The following is an 18427-nucleotide window of genomic DNA, read 5'->3' as shown; positions in this document are numbered from 1 at the left end:
ATATATATATGTAATAAAATTAAATTTGCCTTATAGTTCACCTTGTCTACTTAAAAACATTATTATTTACTTTTTGTTTTAATTTTCAATGCACTTATTTTTTTGTATGTACATTACACAGACTAGGAAGATATTGCTATATACATTTTAATTAGTCTATGGTACAGGATGGTTCAAGTTCTCAGGGCTATTGTAAGCCTAATGTTTTAAGGTTTGTATTAAATAAAGTTAATTCAAAAACCTTGAGGACTTCTGCACATGCGCAGTGGATTTTGAACTTAACAGTTCACATGAATGACAGGACTTCAGTCTTATAACGTGCTGCGTAGTTATCTTCATATTTACACATGGCGTTAGTTTAGAAAGAGTTTAGACTTTTAAAACACAGTCTGTCTGTTACCCTTCCATAACGTATACGAGGTAAGGACGTTTTCATACCGTAACGTTAATACAAGTGATGTTGGCGGCAACAACAAGGCTGGTAACATCATGGATAAGTTGTTAGCTTGTTTGCACATAATGAGTTCAGTGACTCTGTTGGTGTTATTCATACCGGCTTCATATTATTGGGTTTGTTGAAAGGTTTTAAAAGGTGATTCAACAACGGATAAGCCCAATTTTAGAGATAAATACAAACAAGCGTTAAGGGTTCAAACGTGGCATTATGCCACCATAAACATTACAGGTGTAAAATCCACCATGCAAGTGGATGTGGATGCAATTTTAGGTAGAATTTAAAAGTTTTTTGCCAGCTTACAGTTTTACCAAACACCATTACTATTAATGTACTAACCTACATTATGTTGATGTACGTATCACAGTAGATATTGAAATAGGCCAAAATGAAGTCAGACGAGTTGGTGAGGTAAGTGCAGTGTTCTAGAATAAAGTTTTAAAGAGGGATTCTGATATATTCTACTTGCAAGGTGCTTTTAAAGGTAGCCTATATTCAAAACTCAAGCAATACATGTAACTTGAGCTGCAACAATTGTTATTTGTTATTTTGTAATATATATATATATATATATATATATATATATATATATATATATATATATATATATATATATATATATATATATATAATATATAATATATAATATATATATATATATATATTATTTATATATATATATATATATATATATATATATATATATAATATATATATATATATATATATATATATGCATGCTTGTACACAATCTTTTGTCTGATGGTGCTGTCTGAACCTTAAAGCCATTCACATACATCAGACTGGGAGACACACAAGACTCAGTGTGGTTGACATTACTGATTTGGTTTTTGTTTAGTTTTGGGCTTTTGTGTATGCGTTTTAGTCATTTGGCAGTTGCTCTTTATTAACCCACACTGAGGTTCATAGTTATATAGCAGCAGAGGAAACATTTTGTTTAACCTTCATGGCAGCTTTGTTGGTTCTGACCTTTTGAAGGTTGTTTTAAAAAAGTAACACATTCTGGTTCTGGTATTTAGATGTCCAAAAATGCAACTGATAGTGCAATTGTAATATAAATAATTATTGAGTCTAATAGGATTCTTTCTTAACATTCTGAATCTGTTATTCATTTATTTATTTTTTTAATTTACTTTGGCCTTACCCTGTTGAGATTCTTTTTTGCATGGGACATACCCCTATGAGGACCATGACTTAAGGGTGTAACATTTTAAAGCATTTAGCCGTTTGGGAGTTGTCATAGATGCACAGTATTGATTGTAAAATCGGTTCAGTGCTGACGAAGGGAAGTTGAATGGTTGACCAAGTGATGTGGTTTCTTTGTGGTCCTAGTTACTGTTAAACAACTTACTATATTAGATTCACCAACTTGAAGAGTCCAACATTACAACATTTTGTAAAGTCAAAAAGAATGACATAGTTGATGAATCAGTTAGTGTTTCCTATGTGAATGTAATACAGTCGGCACAATTTGACCTACGGTGGGGTTAAAAAGTTTGCATTCCCTATTTTGCACAAATGTAATTTTCATTATTATACTGTAACATTTTAGTTTTAACATTTAACCAGTTTTGTTACTAATGATGATGAAAGAACATCTATTAGGTGAATATGCATTATTACTATTTTAGGTTTATGGTTAAGTTTAAGGTAACATTTGTAGTAGCTTAAGGAACATTTGTGCTAGCTGAATGTACATTAAATATTAAGTTGATGGGGTAAAAAACATTTTGTTTAAGTAGTTTAACATTTTAAAATTAGGGGATGTGAACATTTTCACCCAAATGTAAATTTAAAGTAATGTGTTTCCTAGATGGCTAGATGGATAGATAGTAACTTTATTAATCCCTGAAGGGAAGTTTTTGAAATCACTGATGATATAGCTGCTGACGTTTGAAAATAAGGAAAGGACTGGATAATAGGGCACGATGGGAAAAATTAAATATTTCAGTAGGTCAGTTGTAGTGCAGATAATATTGTATTATTATACGGTTGAGGGGGATTGTTAAAATGAGGTAGTGTAGTAGTCAATTGTCGCACATGCTGTAAAGTGAACAGTGAACTTCAAAAGACCAATCTGAAAACAGTTTGAGACACTGGTTTTTCAGGGTTATAGATGTAGTCTTTTGTCCTAACCCATGGGCGTATAACTTCAGCCATGGGTTAGGACAAAGGAAGCCTGATTAAAAAAAATGGAAAATTCTGCATATTCTAAGTCAACCTTGTAGCCTTGCAGACGAGGGAGATGATGTTAGGCATTTTATTTCAAGTCTTACAGGGATTATGTTGGGGGCCTGGTGGCTCAGTGGTAGAGCATAGGGCTAGGATGCAGAAAGCAGGAGGTTCAAATCCCACCCCACCAGGCACGGCCCAACCCAGCCACCAAGGGTGGCTCTGGTGCCGGTCCCGAGCCCAGATAAAAATGGGAGGGTTGTGGCAGGAAGGGCAACCAGGGTAAAAATTCATGCCAACATTTGCTTTGGCGACCCCTGAAGGGATAAGCCGAAAGCTGTTGAATTTTTTGACTGGTATTATGTTATTCCCTGGACTCACAGTGCATGATGAAATGCAGTTTTAGCGTGGACAAGTTAGTAGCTTGACTAAGTAAACTTTTACAAAAGAAGGATATATTTACAAAGATGAGACAGTCATTCATTCACTGGGAGATTTGTTGACTAAGTTAGGTAATAATCAATGTATCTAAATTCAACTCCGTCATCATGTGTGCCAGCAGAAATGTCATTACTATGGTATTAAACTGTATTAAACATTTTGCGGGTTTAGCATCATAACTACATAACTGTACACACTCTTTCTACTGTTTAGTAACTAATTCTCAAGAGAATGAAGCACCTTGCCACCAGGTAATGATGTGCCAGGTCAGATGGGCTTAAAATTTACTGTTACATCTGGCCAATTAATTTCTATTTAAAAATCACAATCACAGTTGCTGGTAAATGATACCTGATTACCTAAATTCAAATGTTCATAAATGAATTGTTGCTACCTGAGGAACATGCCAAAGAGCCTGCCACTTTGATCGGTCTAATTACTTCAAGCACATGTTCACCCAGAGGAAGTGGCACTCATGGAAACCCTTGACTCTTGAGAAACCTGCTCTGTCTGCTGCCTCAGCTTGTACTTTGTCTCATGTGACCCCACAGTCACATGCTTTATGAATAGCCTTGGTGAATGTGTGAGAGATCCTGGTGTTATAAAATACACATATTTTGCTGGACTGAAATTGTGTAAGCTACCATTTAGTACAAGTCTTAATAGAGGAAGAGTGCATGTGGAAGTGAAACTATGAAGACAGTGGTCAACTCAAGGTTTCCGGTTAAGGGTTATCTGTTGCTTAGTCATTATTATTAGATTTACTTTTTAACGTTTTTTCTATAAAGATGAACTGGAGAACAACATATTGCACAGTCATTTAGTAGTTCCTTATTTCTGGTGTGAGAAGGCTTTGAAAGCAGCTTTTTGCCAATCCAACAAAGGTACAGACAACCAGTCTCTTTAGCTATGTCAGTTATGTAGCATGATAATTATTGTTTCGCTCTAAACAGGCATGTCTCTTTTGCACAGTCAGGATATTAAAATGTGTCTTATTGCAGGGAGGCTGATATTTATCCCTGAGGTTCCCAGGGATCCTTCAGCCTGCCCTGATGAAGACTGAGCAAGACGGAGAAGTCTTTGAAGGTAACTGCATAAGATAACAGACTATTTAACAATGTAAATGTTCTTAATTCTCTTATGTGAACCTAAATCCTGCTTGTGCTGTGTGACTCATTTAAGAGTAAATGGCAGGTCACTGCTTGTTATTTGTGTTTGAGGGTTATGCATAAATTTGGCATGTGGGCTGTCACTGTTCACGGGTCACTTTTAGAAATGTGATGCCAGTAGGTTGTTGTGACATCTATGACAAGTAAAGTGGGAGATGATAAAGTCAGAGTCATGTAAAGACACTCAGAGACACTTTGGACTTTGGGACCAGCAGTCAGTTGGAGATGAAGAGAGTAAAGAATGAAAAGTCCAAACTAAGTAAGTAGAACACAATGCTCAGAAATGTAAAACAATAATTAGAGGTCTTGGAACAGTTTTTATGTTGAATGTTTTCTGTTTTATCTGCTGGTCATTTGAATGTTTTCCCTTATCCAAGCAGTCACATTCTTAAAGCTCCTGGATCCTATACAAGTCTTTAGATTGTTTGGCTCAAGCATTTCCTAACTAAAGATTAATTAAAGCAGTGTTTGTGTTCTGTGAAGATGATTTAGGAAACCTGAAAATGTCCATTTGCAAAGGTAAAAAATCTGTAAACATAATCTCTACGTAAAGTTACTTTTTGATTGTTTTAACATAAAGAAGGATTTGAAAGTGTTTTCCCCTGCCATGCTGCAGTCAATTGGAAAGGGTGGTTTTAAAGTGACACAAATGCTTTTGCAAAAGTCTTAGATTAGCACAACAAATGATTACAAACAATTCTTTATTTACATGATAACAAAGCATGTTATGGAACAAAATATGTATTTTACATTTGACTTCAGGTTTGCTTGTTCGTCTTAGAATACATTAGGTGCATTAGTACAGTAAGATAAGACAATCTATCTTTAAGCACCAACTGGAATTGGATGTAAAAGCGTTAAAAAATGAGTCACTTAAAACAATGTAAGGCATAGACAGGCTGATTCTCTTAGTTTTACGCTCATCTCTTTTCCTTATGTGTGGGTTGATTAGAGGACTCCCCTGAGGAGAATGGAGTCCATACAAACCAGTACAGCTCCATCTCGCCCCCTGCTTCACCTGAAGCTCAAGAGAATGCCTTTTCCACGTACTTTGAAGATAAGGTGCCCATTCCTGAGAGTGTCAACCAGGTACTTATTACAGCTGTTTGATTTTTGTTTAGGAAACAAAACTAAAGCTTGTTCTTTTGGCTTATTGTCATTGTCAATATAGAAAGATTATACATTTTGTGAAATATGTTTCTTTGGCCCTATTGAACTGATTATCTGAATTTTGCTTTCTGTAGTTGTAGAAAGCAAAATTGTACTAAGCAATTTTATACAAATTGCAACATAAATATAAAAACATCAAGATTTCTTGTTCTTCTATGCAGAGTTTCAGTTTCCGTAAACTCTGGGCATTCACTGGACCAGGGTTTTTGATGAGCATTGCTTACTTGGATCCAGGAAACATTGAGTCTGACTTGCAGTCTGGAGCTAAAGCTGGCTTTAAGGTGATACACATACACACATACAAACAAAGTAACAAAAATGTTTGTAGAATAGCCAACACGCATATAATATAGGCAACAAAGAGTTCACTTGGAAAGTTTTAAGACCCCCCCTACACTTTTTCAATTTTATTGATTAGTCTCTTCATACTACAGTTTTTTTCTCATTAACCTACACTCAGTAGTTCAAAATAACAAAGTGAAAACAAAATTTTAGAAATGTCTGTTAATTATGTAAATTTATTACAAAATAAAAACTAAAATATCACACATACATCAGTATTCAGACCCTTTGCAACAACACTTGCAATTTAGCTCTGGTGCCTTGCATTTTTCTTGATCTTTGCTGAGATGTTTCTACACATTGACTGGAGTCCACCTGTGTTAAATAAGATTTATTGGACATGATCTGAAAAGGCACACACTTCTCTTTAGAAGGACTCACAGCTGATAATGCATACTGTATTAGAGCAAAAGCCATGAGGTCAGAGTAACTGCCTGCAGAGCAATGAGGATTATTGTAAACCATAGATCTAGGGAAGTCTACAAAACAGTTTTTGCTGCACTGAAGTTTCACAAGAGCACAATGGCCTCCAATAATTTTCAAACTGAAGAAGTTGAGCACAAACAGAACTCTTCCAAGTTCTGATCTCCTAGCCACATTGGAGATGCCAACAAAGCTCCTGAAAGACTCAGACTGTGAAAAACAAGATTCTCTGGTCTGATGATACATAGATTAAACTGTTTGGTTTCAATTGTAGATGTTATGTCTGGAGGAAACCAGGCTCATCACCTGCCCAATACTACACCATGCTTCACTACAATGAAGCATGGTGGTGGCAGCATCATGCTGTGGGGGTGTTTTTAGCAGCAAGGAATGAGAGAGTTGTCAGGGTTGAGGAAAAGCTGAATATAGTTAAGTACAGGGATATCCTCAATAAAAACAGTTCCACTTTGCTCAGGACCACAGATTGGGCCAAAGGTTGACCTTCCAACATGACAGAAATTCTAAGCACACAACCAAGGCAACACAAGAGTGGCTTATGGACAACTCCGTGAATGTCCTACAGTGGCCCAGCCAGACCCCTGACTTGAACCCTATGGAACATCTTTGGAGAGACCTGAAAATGGCTGTTCTCCAATGGTCCCCATCCAACCTGACTGAGCTAGAGAGTATTTGCAAAGAAGGATGGCAGAAAATGCCCCAATCCAGGTGTGCAAAGCTTGTCGTGTCATACCTAAAAAGACTCGAAACTGTAATTGCTGGCAAATGTGCCTCGAGAAAGCACTGAGCAAACAGTATAAATACTTATGTAGGCGTGAAGTTTCCATTTTTTTTATTTTAATAAATTTACAAAGATTTCTAAAATTCAGTTTTCACTTTGTTTTTATGTGGTACTGAGTGTAGATTAATGAGAAAATTAAGGAATTTAAACCACTGTAGTATCAGGCTGCAACATAACAAAATTGAAAATAGGGAAGAGGGTCTGAAAACTTTCTGAATGCACCATATGTCCTTGGAGTTGACTTTATAAGGTTTTTTAGATTTAGGAAAACCATTAACATTTATATTGTGTAACAACTATTTGTTACACAGTAAGTATTTTTGTAAACTGTGCATACATCTTGTTACTGATGCAATTTATAACGGATACTGGCATTTTGTATATTATTGTATTGTTTTATGATAAAGAAATACTAGTTTTGAATTCCAGCTTTAGTGCATTGCATTATCCACAATGAACATAATTTGTATTTGCAGCAGTTATTTAAATTTTTCAGTCTGTCACGAAGGAAGTTTAAGCAACAAGTAATGAGTTTGTGTTATTTGCTCAGCTGTTATGGGTGCTCCTTGTATCCACCATCATTGGACTGCTGTTGCAGAGGTTAGCTGCACGGCTTGGCGTTGTCACGGGGATGCACCTGGCTGAAGTCTGCAATCGCCAGTATCCCACTGTGAGCATTTCCTCCACTCTGATTTTATATCTGAACTTTCTCTTCCTTATTGTACAGTAACTTACTTGTTCCAGGGGTGTAATTGTATGAGTCAGTATACACGTGTCATTGACAGTGTCATTTTTTTAGATATTAGTTAGGTACTGAGAGGTCAAATATGCAAATCTCTTTTATAAGACATAATAAAAATTTGCTAACAAATATAATCTGTTTAGCTCTTATTTTCTATTTAATAATTTTCTTTGTCAGGTTCCACGAATCATCCTTTGGCTGATGGTTGAATTGGCGATTATTGGCTCAGACATGCAAGAGGTCATCGGTTGTGCAATAGCTCTCAATCTTCTCTCTGTGGGGAGGTAACAAACAGGACTTACAAACAGTAAATATCTGTAGTTGTGAGAAAATATTGAACAAAAATTAATTCTCTCTCTCTGCCAGGATCCCACTGTGGGCAGGAGTCCTCATTACCATTACAGATACATTTGTGTTCCTCTTTCTAGACAAATATGGTATATGATTTTCTTTTGTAAATATGCAGTCACTAGTTACTGATAAGTACTTGTAAAGCTGTGTATTATCCAGTGATTTTTTTTTTACTGTTTGTCTGTTTGCAGGGCTGAGGAAACTTGAAGCTTTCTTTGGCTTTCTCATAACTGTTATGGGTCTTAGCTTTGGTTACGAGGTAAAGCTCCTGAACCTTTTAAATATCATTAGCAGTTTTTACAAACATGTTCACGACACCTTTATTTCACTCTTATTGTTTTTTTTTGTTTGGCCTTTCTGTAGTATGTGCTAGTGAAGCCAGATCAAGGGGAGCTGCTAAAGGGAATGTTTTTACCCTACTGTGCTGGCTGTGGGCCTGTGCAGCTAGAGCAGGCTGTGGGAGTCGTAGGCGCTGTCATCATGCCCCACAACATTTACCTACACTCGGCGCTGGTCAAGGTTAGAAATATATTTGTTGTTACATGCAGATTCAGAGCTTATGTAAAAATATTCTTTTTGGCAAGCACGACTTACTGAAATATGCAGGTTTTTTTGTGTGTTTGATGAAGGTTAAGTTTTGTACCATTTCTTTTCTCATGTTCCAGTCTCGAGAAGTTGATCGCAAAAATAAAAAGGAAGTAAAGGAAGCCAACAAGTACTTCTTCATCGAATCCTCCATTGCTTTGTTTGTCTCCTTTCTCATCAACGTCTTTGTTGTAGCAGTCTTTGCTGAGGCGTTCTATGATAAAACCAACATTGAAGTGGTGGGTGTACAGTATTAAGAATATTTGCAGTGCTCTGAGTACTGCTGAAGCTCGTGTTGTTTTTTTCAGTTTTAGCACAAAGATGATGATGATAAAGTTGTTGCTTATTGTATGTGTATCCCCCATTGCAGAGTGAAAAGTGCAATGCAAGTGGCATCCCTCACACCAATGTCTTCCCTTACAACAATGACACGCTTGAGGTGGATATCTACAAAGGGGTATGTTGGGTCATCAATAAGACAGCAATAAATATCCATAAAATCTAATTCTTGCATTTTAAAGATTAGAAAAGACAATTTGGCGGGCAATATTATCTCAAAAATAAGGATTTATGTTATTTATTTTTGAAAAGATCTGCGTTGAATCTTTATGTGGCGTGAATTTGAGATTTGCTCAAGTTTTCTCTCGTTCTGCCCCTTAAAACCACTGCTTGGCTTAACAAGGAAAAAGACACAAAGCTTAAATTCAGGTTATTAATCTGAACTTTATTTTCTGGAAATCTTTATCTTTAGATAAATGTTTTATATAGGGAGATCATTTATAAGCAGTTTTAAAAGCATTTCAGTTTTTCTTTTCCCTCTCTGTTTGTTGATAGATAAACAGCCCTACATTATTAAATAACCACCTCTCTTTCTCTGAAGAGATGGTTGGGTAGGTGGAAAATTAGATTAGATTCATCTGTCTTGATCTCTCTGTTCAGGGAGTGGTCCTGGGCTGTGTGTTTGGGCCTGCAGCTCTCTACATTTGGGCTATAGGAATCCTGGCAGCTGGACAGAGCTCCACCATGACAGGCACTTACTCGGGACAGTTTGTCATGGAGGTGAGAACACCCATAGTTCACAAATCTCCTGTAGGTGTGTATGTATGGTTATTGTTTATACTCATGCTTGTGCTTCCCTGTTTGCTAAGGGTTTTCTGAACCTGCGGTGGTCTCGTTTCGCACGGGTGCTGCTGACACGCTCCATCGCTATCACACCTACACTTCTGGTAGCCATTTTCCAGGATGTTCGGCATCTTACAGGGATGAATGACTTCCTCAATGTCCTTCAAAGCATGCAGGTCTGGTCCAGTCATCAAGAAAAATTTGAAAATGTATTCTGTATAAAGTTTTACAAATCTTCTTACATAGGCTCATTTTACTTGTCTTGATTATTGGAACAATTCCTGTATATTCAGTGTAACTTCTCTGTACATTCAACAGCTACCATTTGCTTTGATCCCAATTCTGACCTTCACCAGTATGACTTCCATAATGAATGACTTTGCAAATGCATTGTAAGTAAATTTTTACAGTTCACATTCGCAATCCTCAAAACCCCAGCTTCTACTTCCACTGTGGTCTCTAGTCTGTATGATGTCTTACAATGTAGGGGACTAAGACCAAGGACATTTTAAATACATTTAATTTTGTTTTAAGCCAAGTATAAAAATGAGAGATTGAGTCCTGGCTGTTTTTTCCAGGGTATATAAACTGAGGATGTAAAAGTTGAAGTATTTTTTTTGGTTTGTTTGTTTTTCCACAGACTAACACAGCTTGACTGCTGGAGTTGTCCTGAGTGAATGTTTCCATTCAATCAGTTAGAAATTTTACACTTTACAATTTAGAGATTTTACAGCTGAAAATAAATCAAAAAAGAAAAACAGAAGTATAAAATCCAAGGCCACTGAAATGAATTTAGACAGGACAAAACACTATAATGTTATCAAGGATTTGAAATAGAAACTGTAGAACATCACAACATGGACTATTATTGGTCAATCTAAGAAAAAAAATTCTCAATAGTCCAGTGAACTGTCTTTCTCTTTTCTGTAGGTGGTGGAAGATTTCTGGAGGTGTCGTCATTCTGGTCGTTTGTGCAATCAACGTGTACTTTGTGGTGGTTTACGTGACATCACTGAACAGTGTACTGCTCTACGTGTTCGCTGCTCTTCTCTCCGTAGCTTACCTGTGCTTTGTAGGCTACCTGGTGAGTCAGATGGCTGCAACTTGACCATCACATCTAAGATAGTTTTTGGCTTTTTTAAAAATTTACATTTCACAAACTTAACTAATATAAACTACCTGTGTATTTAGGTTAATCGTTTATTTTCCAATGATCAGAATCCCAATTAGAAACGAATGTTTAAATTTGTCAAAGTATGTAAATTGAACCCTTTTATTTTATTTGTTGTTGTCCACAGGCATGGTACTGTCTGATTGCCTTGGGGGTTTCCTGTCTGGACTTTGGCAGCAGGGTAAGAAACCAACCTGCTGTGCTCATAGAGGAGAAGTCAGAGTACGACTCCTAGAGCTGAACAGGACAGTAAACACCAGCAATCCTCTTTCCTCGCAAAGAATCTGAGCCCTGTACAAAACCAGTACTTTTTGAGATCAAATAGAATCTTATAAGCATGTTTTGTCCTAATGTGACTTTATTTTATTTGGGGATGAGTGTCAACATTTGTTGATTTTATGAGCTTCATCAACCATATTGATGCAACACCAGTGCAGCATATTAGATGACAAAATATGACATTTAAATCAGCATCTAATGCAATACTTTCAAAATACCTATTATTTTTATCATCCTCAAAGTTTTTGTATGTTACCTTTGCCCATTAAGTGACATACACTGTGGCATGAATGGTTTACACAACAGCTCAACTGAAAATCAGCACTATTAACAGGACCTTGAAGTAACATTGTGTTTTGAGCTTGTTTTTCCTTGAAGTGGATCAAAGGATTTTAGTGTTCAACGAAGAAGAAAACTTTGTTGGTTTATGTGAAGTAGTTGCACTTAATGTTATGCCAATCATGCATAATGTAATGACAACCTGTGCAATTTAATGCAATCCAGTACAGTAGCTCTGCCATGAATTCTACTTTTATAAGGTTGTAATTTCTCAGTTTTTCTCAGTAGGTTGAAACTGTCAGAAAGGTGATAATTGCACTATCTGTTAATTATTGAGGTCAAAGTGGGTAGTGGAATCATACTGGAGTGCATTAAAAGATGATGTGAATTTAATGTTTTGGCCACCCTATTTAAAATGAGTGCAGTGGCACATGTGGTCATAATGTTATGCCTGATTGCTGTATATTCAACTCTATTTATGTTGAGAGTTAATTCATCAATCAGTCCCATTTTCCTTCTGACATTTATTAATATTACCTGCATGTGCTCTTTCTGTGTGAGTCCACTTTCCCTAATATTGTCGACCTGCCATTGCAATGTAAACGGAGGAGCAGCTCATTCTGATTTAATTTTCACTCAGTCTACCTCAGTGTCCTCCACTATGTCATCTAAGTGTCTCAGCCGTTTTGAAGCAGTCTGATTGGTGGCTGGAAGTATGCTTGTAATTATGTGCACCAAAAGTCTCCAAATGATATCAAGCCCTAATTATGTTAAACAATACATGGTAATTTCACTTGTGTGGAGTCCATGTTGTCTCTTTGTTCTCCACAAGTCAAAATAAGCTTTGTTTTTGGATGCCCTTTATTGTTTGATAATAATCGGAGAGAGTTGAATGGCACCTCTATTACTGAACTTATGAGTTAGGGATACAGGTATATACTGTAATGCTCATGCAAGTTGATTGGCACTGCTTCATTCAAACAAGCAAACCTCATAAGCTTGTAAAAAAAAAAAAAAAAAAACAAAGAAATTTAGTTCTTTTCAAAAATTCATGAGTCTTTCATGATGCCAATAATCTGGTAAGTTGGGTTCTGAGGGCTCTAAATCTAAAAGCTTTCTAGAGTCTAAAATTGTCATTGCTCTAAATACATTTTAGCCAAGTCAGATTTATTCAAGTATAGCGAATATTTTGTGATTATTCTGGTGCACTGCATCTGTAAATTAGTGTTTCCAGCACTTATGTTTTTACTAATATATAGTGTGTAATATTTATGTAGTGTATGTATGTATCTATCTATATATCTATATATATATATATATATATATATATATATATATATATATATAGAGAGAGAGAGAGAGAGAGAGAGAGAGAGAGAGAGAGGTAATAGTATAGTAGTATAGAATAGTGTTTTTGCCATTGGCTCTGGTCCTAATTAGTTTTCAGTAGCCACATTATAGCCAAAAAAAATGTCTGTACCTATGTATTCTCCGTTCTAAACATTGTTAGTTTTGTGTCAACAATGAAATTACTTTTACCATAAAAGATTATTTATAATTTGTTTTTCTAAAACAGTACACAGAAAAAAGTACATTTATAATTATATTTTAATACTAGCACTAAGTGCCATCATTTCCTCCCCGACTCTTAAGTAGCTTACAGCTAAGGCCAAGTTCAGGTTCACACATCCTTCTATCAATCTAATATAGATAAACACTTATTAATTTAAGGAACAGCAGTTTGGTGTTGACATGTTCTCCTGTGAGGTAGCATAACTAACATGTTAAAATCCTGAATACATTCAGGTATGTGGTGATAAATCTTGAACTGTGTTACGTTTACTTCCTAATTACACATCTTTTTTTGTTGTTACTAGTTTCCAATGTCTTCAGGATCTAACGTTGTCAACTTTGTACCAGCGTGTAATCAGCTGCTTTCAGCTTCCCTGTATAGCATGGAGGAAGAGAAAAACATCTAGTTTTTGTCAGTGTTACAGCCCAATAGTTTTCAATAAAAATTTTATATATATATATATATATATATATTATATATTAAAATTAGTATTATAGTTTGGCTTTCTAAAGCACCTAACTGAGCAGTATCCAAGTAAGATGTATACATCAAACAAGACGAATGCACAATGTGGCAAACAGGTCGTGGTGACAGCACAGGGTTAACTTAATGAGGGCCAGCCTGCTAGTGTTGAACCAATTTTTGTTGCCTAAGTAACCACTCTGTCTTTCAAATTAATTTTCATATTAAATGTTCCCTTTATTGTGATGGGTCAGGGCGAGGTGACAATCTCTGGTTCACAGTTCTCAAATGTTTTCGTAGATCTAAGAAACATGTGACTTGAATTTTTTTTTAAGCTGTGAATTGGTCAGTCAAAATAGTGTCCTATAATAAACTGGCATAAAATGCACATTTCTACATTTGTTACACATAAAACAGCATACATAAATTATTACACATTTCTGCTCTATATGTCTGCCTTTTGCTGCTGGATAAAATACAATATGTCCAAAATAAATGAGAACTAATGCATTAATGGATATGGACATTTGTTGGTGTCTTCTGTTTGTAAGTTTAAAGAAAGGCTTGTTAATTATGTTTAATTGTATACATATTGTAATAATAGCCTGAATATTTCCAAACCAATAAATTATGTTTGCCGGAAGTTTTCATGACAGCATGCACTGAAGATTCAGATTTAGTGGCATTTCTGGAGAAGATGCTAGTGTAGTAAATAAATACTACATTTGATAACTTGCTTCACTGTGCAATCTGCTAACTCTAGGAACAAGTAACTTCAAGTAATTACACTTTTGGCAATTTCCCCAATGTGACACAAATAAAGATTTATCTGATTTTAATTGTAGCCTAATCGTCAGGCTTTAAATTAACGTGTGAGATTAAAGTTATATTGAATTTTCTAAGGGGTTCTTCCACACCCTGCTTAGGAGATATAAGCGTACAATGCTCCTTAAACATTTGTGAACCCCTTAGAATTTTCACTCTCTAATAAGACAAATACATCCCATGATAATGTGGTCTCTACCCAAGACTTGAGTAGAATCTTAGATAAAGGGAACCCAATTAAACCAAGGAAAAAAACAAAACAAATATCTTTATTTGCCTAATATTTTGATACTGTTTAGAAATATTAAAGGGTTTCTTTCAGGCTTTCAGGCTGTAAATTGTCCTCTGCCTTGGATAAAGGGGTCAAAGGACGAAAGAATTATATATTTTTATTTATTTCATTAGGTTAGATGCTAAAACTGTATGTAGTACAAATGCTCTTTTACAGGATTTTCCAGGATTAAATGAGGAAAGTTGAATTTGGAAAGTAGAACTTTGACCCAAGGTGAGCGCGCTTGAATAATCTATAAGAATAAACAATCAAATTCAAATTGTGAACTAATTAGATAGGGTTTTTTTGTTTCAAAACATAGCATTGATCGATATATGTTTATAAAACTTGAAAAAAACATTTGTAGAGTGAGCTTGGAATGAGCTGCTGTAAGATAGGTCCTGGTATAGATAATAGTGAGCACAATATGTGTACTTAGAGTAGCTATGTAGGGGTTTTGCTATAGTACAAACTTGTGCAGGCAGAGGATTTTCTTAATTATGTTTTAATTTTGTAATTCAAGCTGTCAATTCCGAAGAATTAATTAAAGATAAGGTGCTTTCTGTAATAACTTTACAAGCTGTTTACAGTATCACTAATAATATCTTTCTTTTTCTTTCAGATGCAAACGGGCCTTTCACGTCCCATAGATATTTACTTATTGAACGACATGGACACGGATGCATTGGTTGAGAGATAGGACACACTGAGTGGATCTGGGGACGGAACATAGAATCGCTGAAACTTGGCCAGTATATGTTCATCTTCACCTCTCAATGCCTGACACGCTTTAAAGTGTCCTTATTGTGTACATGTTGAACACATAATCCAGTTTAGTGAAATGCTACTGCAACCTCAGCAAACACATTTCTGCAGGTCTGTAGATGAATAATGTTGAAAATAAAAATATGCAATATGCAATAAATGGTTAAATATCTGGGCCCCATAGGGATATAATGTGAACTATGTCATGTTTTGTCAAAACAATCTCAACAAGGCCCATGATATAAATACCATTTTAAAAACCTTATAGTAAGTAACAAAAACACAGTGATAGTTGACCATGATGACAAGACTATGATGAAATGGAAACATTCCAGGCAAAACATGCAAAATTAAATTTACTAATTTACACAGTTGGCTGCTTTGAGCCAGTGTTAGTTTCTGTTATACCTGATGATACTAAAATAAAATTAGATTTTTTTCCACTGACAAATATCCACAGAATAAGAACAAGAGGGTCAAAAAGCTGAAATCAGAATGCTGAACAATGTATGCATGATGTTGAACTTTTTTGTAACTTTGGTGGGACCAAACTGCCCGTCATTCTAATTTGTTACACTTGAAAAATCTAAAAGTATTTATAAGATATTACAATTTTCTGTGTGTTTTATACTAGTTGTAAGTGGCACTTTAATGTCACTCACTGTTATTGTTATGCAAAATAATTTCATAGACATAATAACATGTCTATGAAATTATAACATTTTAATCTTACAGATGTACACCTCTAAGTGTTTTTTCAAATTTGGTTGTCATTACCCTAAATCTAGTATGTATAGAATTTAATAGTGGCTTTAATAGTGCTGAATTCAGTGGTTTCAAAAAAGACACTGTGGCAGCACACACAAACTGAACATGATATTGCCATTGTGTTCAAAACACTTTTTTGTCAGACTTGGTAGAAGACTACTTTTAAAAGTTTGCTTGTGGGTATATGATGGATAGCATGATTTGCTAACTTCTATTACCCATTATGTCTATTCCTTTATTACATTTTTCTTTTTAAATGTTTTTCTTAGCTAACCTTAGGTCAGGTTACATTTTTTTTAATGTAGAGTTTATATTTTTTTATAAATACTCTTTAGGCTTGTGTGTGTGCAGTAAAATATTAGTTTTAAAATGTTTTCATTTTGTTTAGCTTTAGCATTTTGTGGAGTATAGCTGGGATTGGCTCCAGGATAAGTGGTGTAGATAATGGATTAATGGATACTGGGGCATTACAGCAGTAACTAAAGAGTTACTTTTTTACCTAGCCATAATTGCATAAAGGTGTGATGTGCACTCTGTTACAGTGCAGCATATAATGCTTGAAATGAATGTTGAGGAAAAAGTTTGCAGGTGACCATACTAAGCAATGTAAGGCGGATGTGCAAAATATGTATTTAGAAATGTAAGTGAGTTTCTAGTTGCACAAATCATGGACAGGTGTAATTGTTTCAAATGTCAGAGACAAGTGTTGGCTTCACATGTAATGTGCCAAAATTACACAAGAGACCAAAAGTATGAAAAACAACAGACAAGAGAATCCATCATAAAACTCTTGATTTGGGCTGGTTCCTGACATACATTTTCCTTTACCAAAAAAGCAAACTGCATGTGTCTTCTGATTGCTGTGCAAATGACCAAAGTGCCTTATTTCTGGTCTCTGAATCAAAATGATTAATAACTGATACGCAAAACTCTATTACTCCAATAAGAACTATTTTACAAATATACCTACAGGTTTATAAATTGCATGTAGAGACATTGGTAGAAAACGCCCAAAGTTAATATTTGTAGCTAATATTTAATAACCTAGTCAAAATAAAAATGTCAGAAACACTTGCCCACCAAATAAGAAATTATAAGAAGCTTCTCTGTATGTCAGTTAATTGTTTTATTTTTAAAGACTATATATATATTCTTTTGACATCATATTTCCTGGAAAGTAGATTTTATTTCTTCTTTGTATTTTATTGTTCAGTTGGGAAATACACTACTTACTTGCAAGGTTCCACCTTGCAAGTAAATTACATGACAAATAAAAGATGTAAATATAAAAGCCCTTGGACTTATTTCACTTCTACAAACAACACCTTCTTTAACAAATGAATGCTTATATAAATTAATTAGACAAAAATAAAAAGGTTGAGGTTTAGGTAATACACACAGTGAACTATGACATTGTAATTTGTATGATAAAACATACATTTTCAAACATTTTGAGGGTCTATTTATGCAAATACAGCGGAATAGTAAAACTTAGCAAAAAGGAAATTAACTAGGTTGGACTCATTTGCAGCAATCACTGAACATGTCTCCGTGCAGGGCAGATATATTTGGTTTTTCGGATGTTCCGTCTGTGTTATTAACTTACTTATGGTGGAATCTAATAAAAAATGGTAATTCCATATTTTTTTACCTTATTGTTTGACACATCTCAAAGTAATATAAAGAATACTGCCCGAGTTTGGAAACACCTGCATTAGGATTGTCATAGTCTGTTTTCTGGCTCCATGGCTAGAGAGGTTGTACTGTGCTGTATTCTAAGTAAGATTACATTTTTTATTTCTGATTTGATGATCGGTGGTTTTCTGTTTTGTTTTGTTTTTTCTCACTGTCTGTTTTTTCAAAATTATATGCCACCTCTTCTTTGAATGTGATTGTTTCTTGTTGAGTTCAAATGAAAAAAATGCCATGTCACTTATAAATTGTAATTCATTTTAGATATCTTAAATGTAGTTTCGACTAGTGAAATTGAAGTTGTACATATCTTACAATACCCCCGCTCCCTTGCAAGGTTAGCAGAATTAAATTTAACTTCCAACTAAATCAAATACATTGTACATGAGCAACTGTGTGTAAATGCTGAGTGATTTTCTTGTCACTTTATATGTTCAATTTCAGCTGAATTCAGTATAAACAACAATATTAACCCTTTTAGTTAAACCAGAGCCGTTGTTATGGTAACGACCGAGCAATTTGAACTGACACGTCATGATATTCCCGGACAC

At 35.1% G+C, this 18427-nt stretch overlaps 1 protein-coding gene across 3 annotated transcripts; it reads left to right on the top strand.

The window, feature by feature from the left end:
- The first annotated feature begins 255 nt into the window (after positions 1-255).
- On the top strand, positions 256-17515 carry LOC137128101 (natural resistance-associated macrophage protein 2-like). 3 transcript variants are annotated; one of them, XM_067505803.1, is made up of 17 exons: positions 256-420; positions 4090-4174; positions 5210-5346; positions 5589-5708; positions 7542-7661; positions 7911-8017; positions 8100-8170; positions 8276-8343; positions 8448-8603; positions 8750-8908; positions 9040-9126; positions 9609-9728; positions 9818-9967; positions 10110-10183; positions 10722-10875; positions 11090-11143; positions 15274-17515. In XM_067505803.1, exons 2-17 carry the CDS (start codon positions 4141-4143, stop codon positions 15349-15351), a joined length of 1689 nt encoding a protein of 562 aa, XP_067361904.1. In that variant the 5' UTR covers positions 256-420; positions 4090-4140; the 3' UTR covers positions 15352-17515. The 3 variants fall into 3 exon arrangements, with proteins under 3 accessions (XP_067361904.1, XP_067361905.1, XP_067361906.1); XM_067505804.1 differs by lacking the exon at positions 256-420 and adding an exon at positions 1367-3972; XM_067505805.1 differs by lacking the exons at positions 256-420; positions 4090-4174 and adding an exon at positions 4211-4516.
- The last annotated feature ends 912 nt before the right edge of the window (positions 17516-18427 follow it).

Source organism: Channa argus, chromosome 5, assembly GCF_033026475.1.
Source record: "Channa argus isolate prfri chromosome 5, Channa argus male v1.0, whole genome shotgun sequence".
Taxonomy (NCBI): Eukaryota; Metazoa; Chordata; class Actinopteri; order Anabantiformes; family Channidae; genus Channa; species Channa argus.
This window is presented reverse-complemented; position numbering and strand designations above follow the sequence as displayed.

Bases quoted from the DNA above. Each gene is read 5' to 3' on its own strand.
- LOC137128101 (XM_067505803.1), top strand. From the start codon at position 4,141: ATGAAGACTGAGCAAGACGGAGAAGTCTTTGAAG. The intron at 4,175-5,209 runs GTAACTGCATAA...TGGGTTGATTAG, and splicing joins AGACGGAGAAGTCTTTGAAG to AGGACTCCCCTGAGGAGAAT. The intron at 9,729-9,817 runs GTGAGAACACCC...CTGTTTGCTAAG, and splicing joins CGGGACAGTTTGTCATGGAG to GGTTTTCTGAACCTGCGGTG.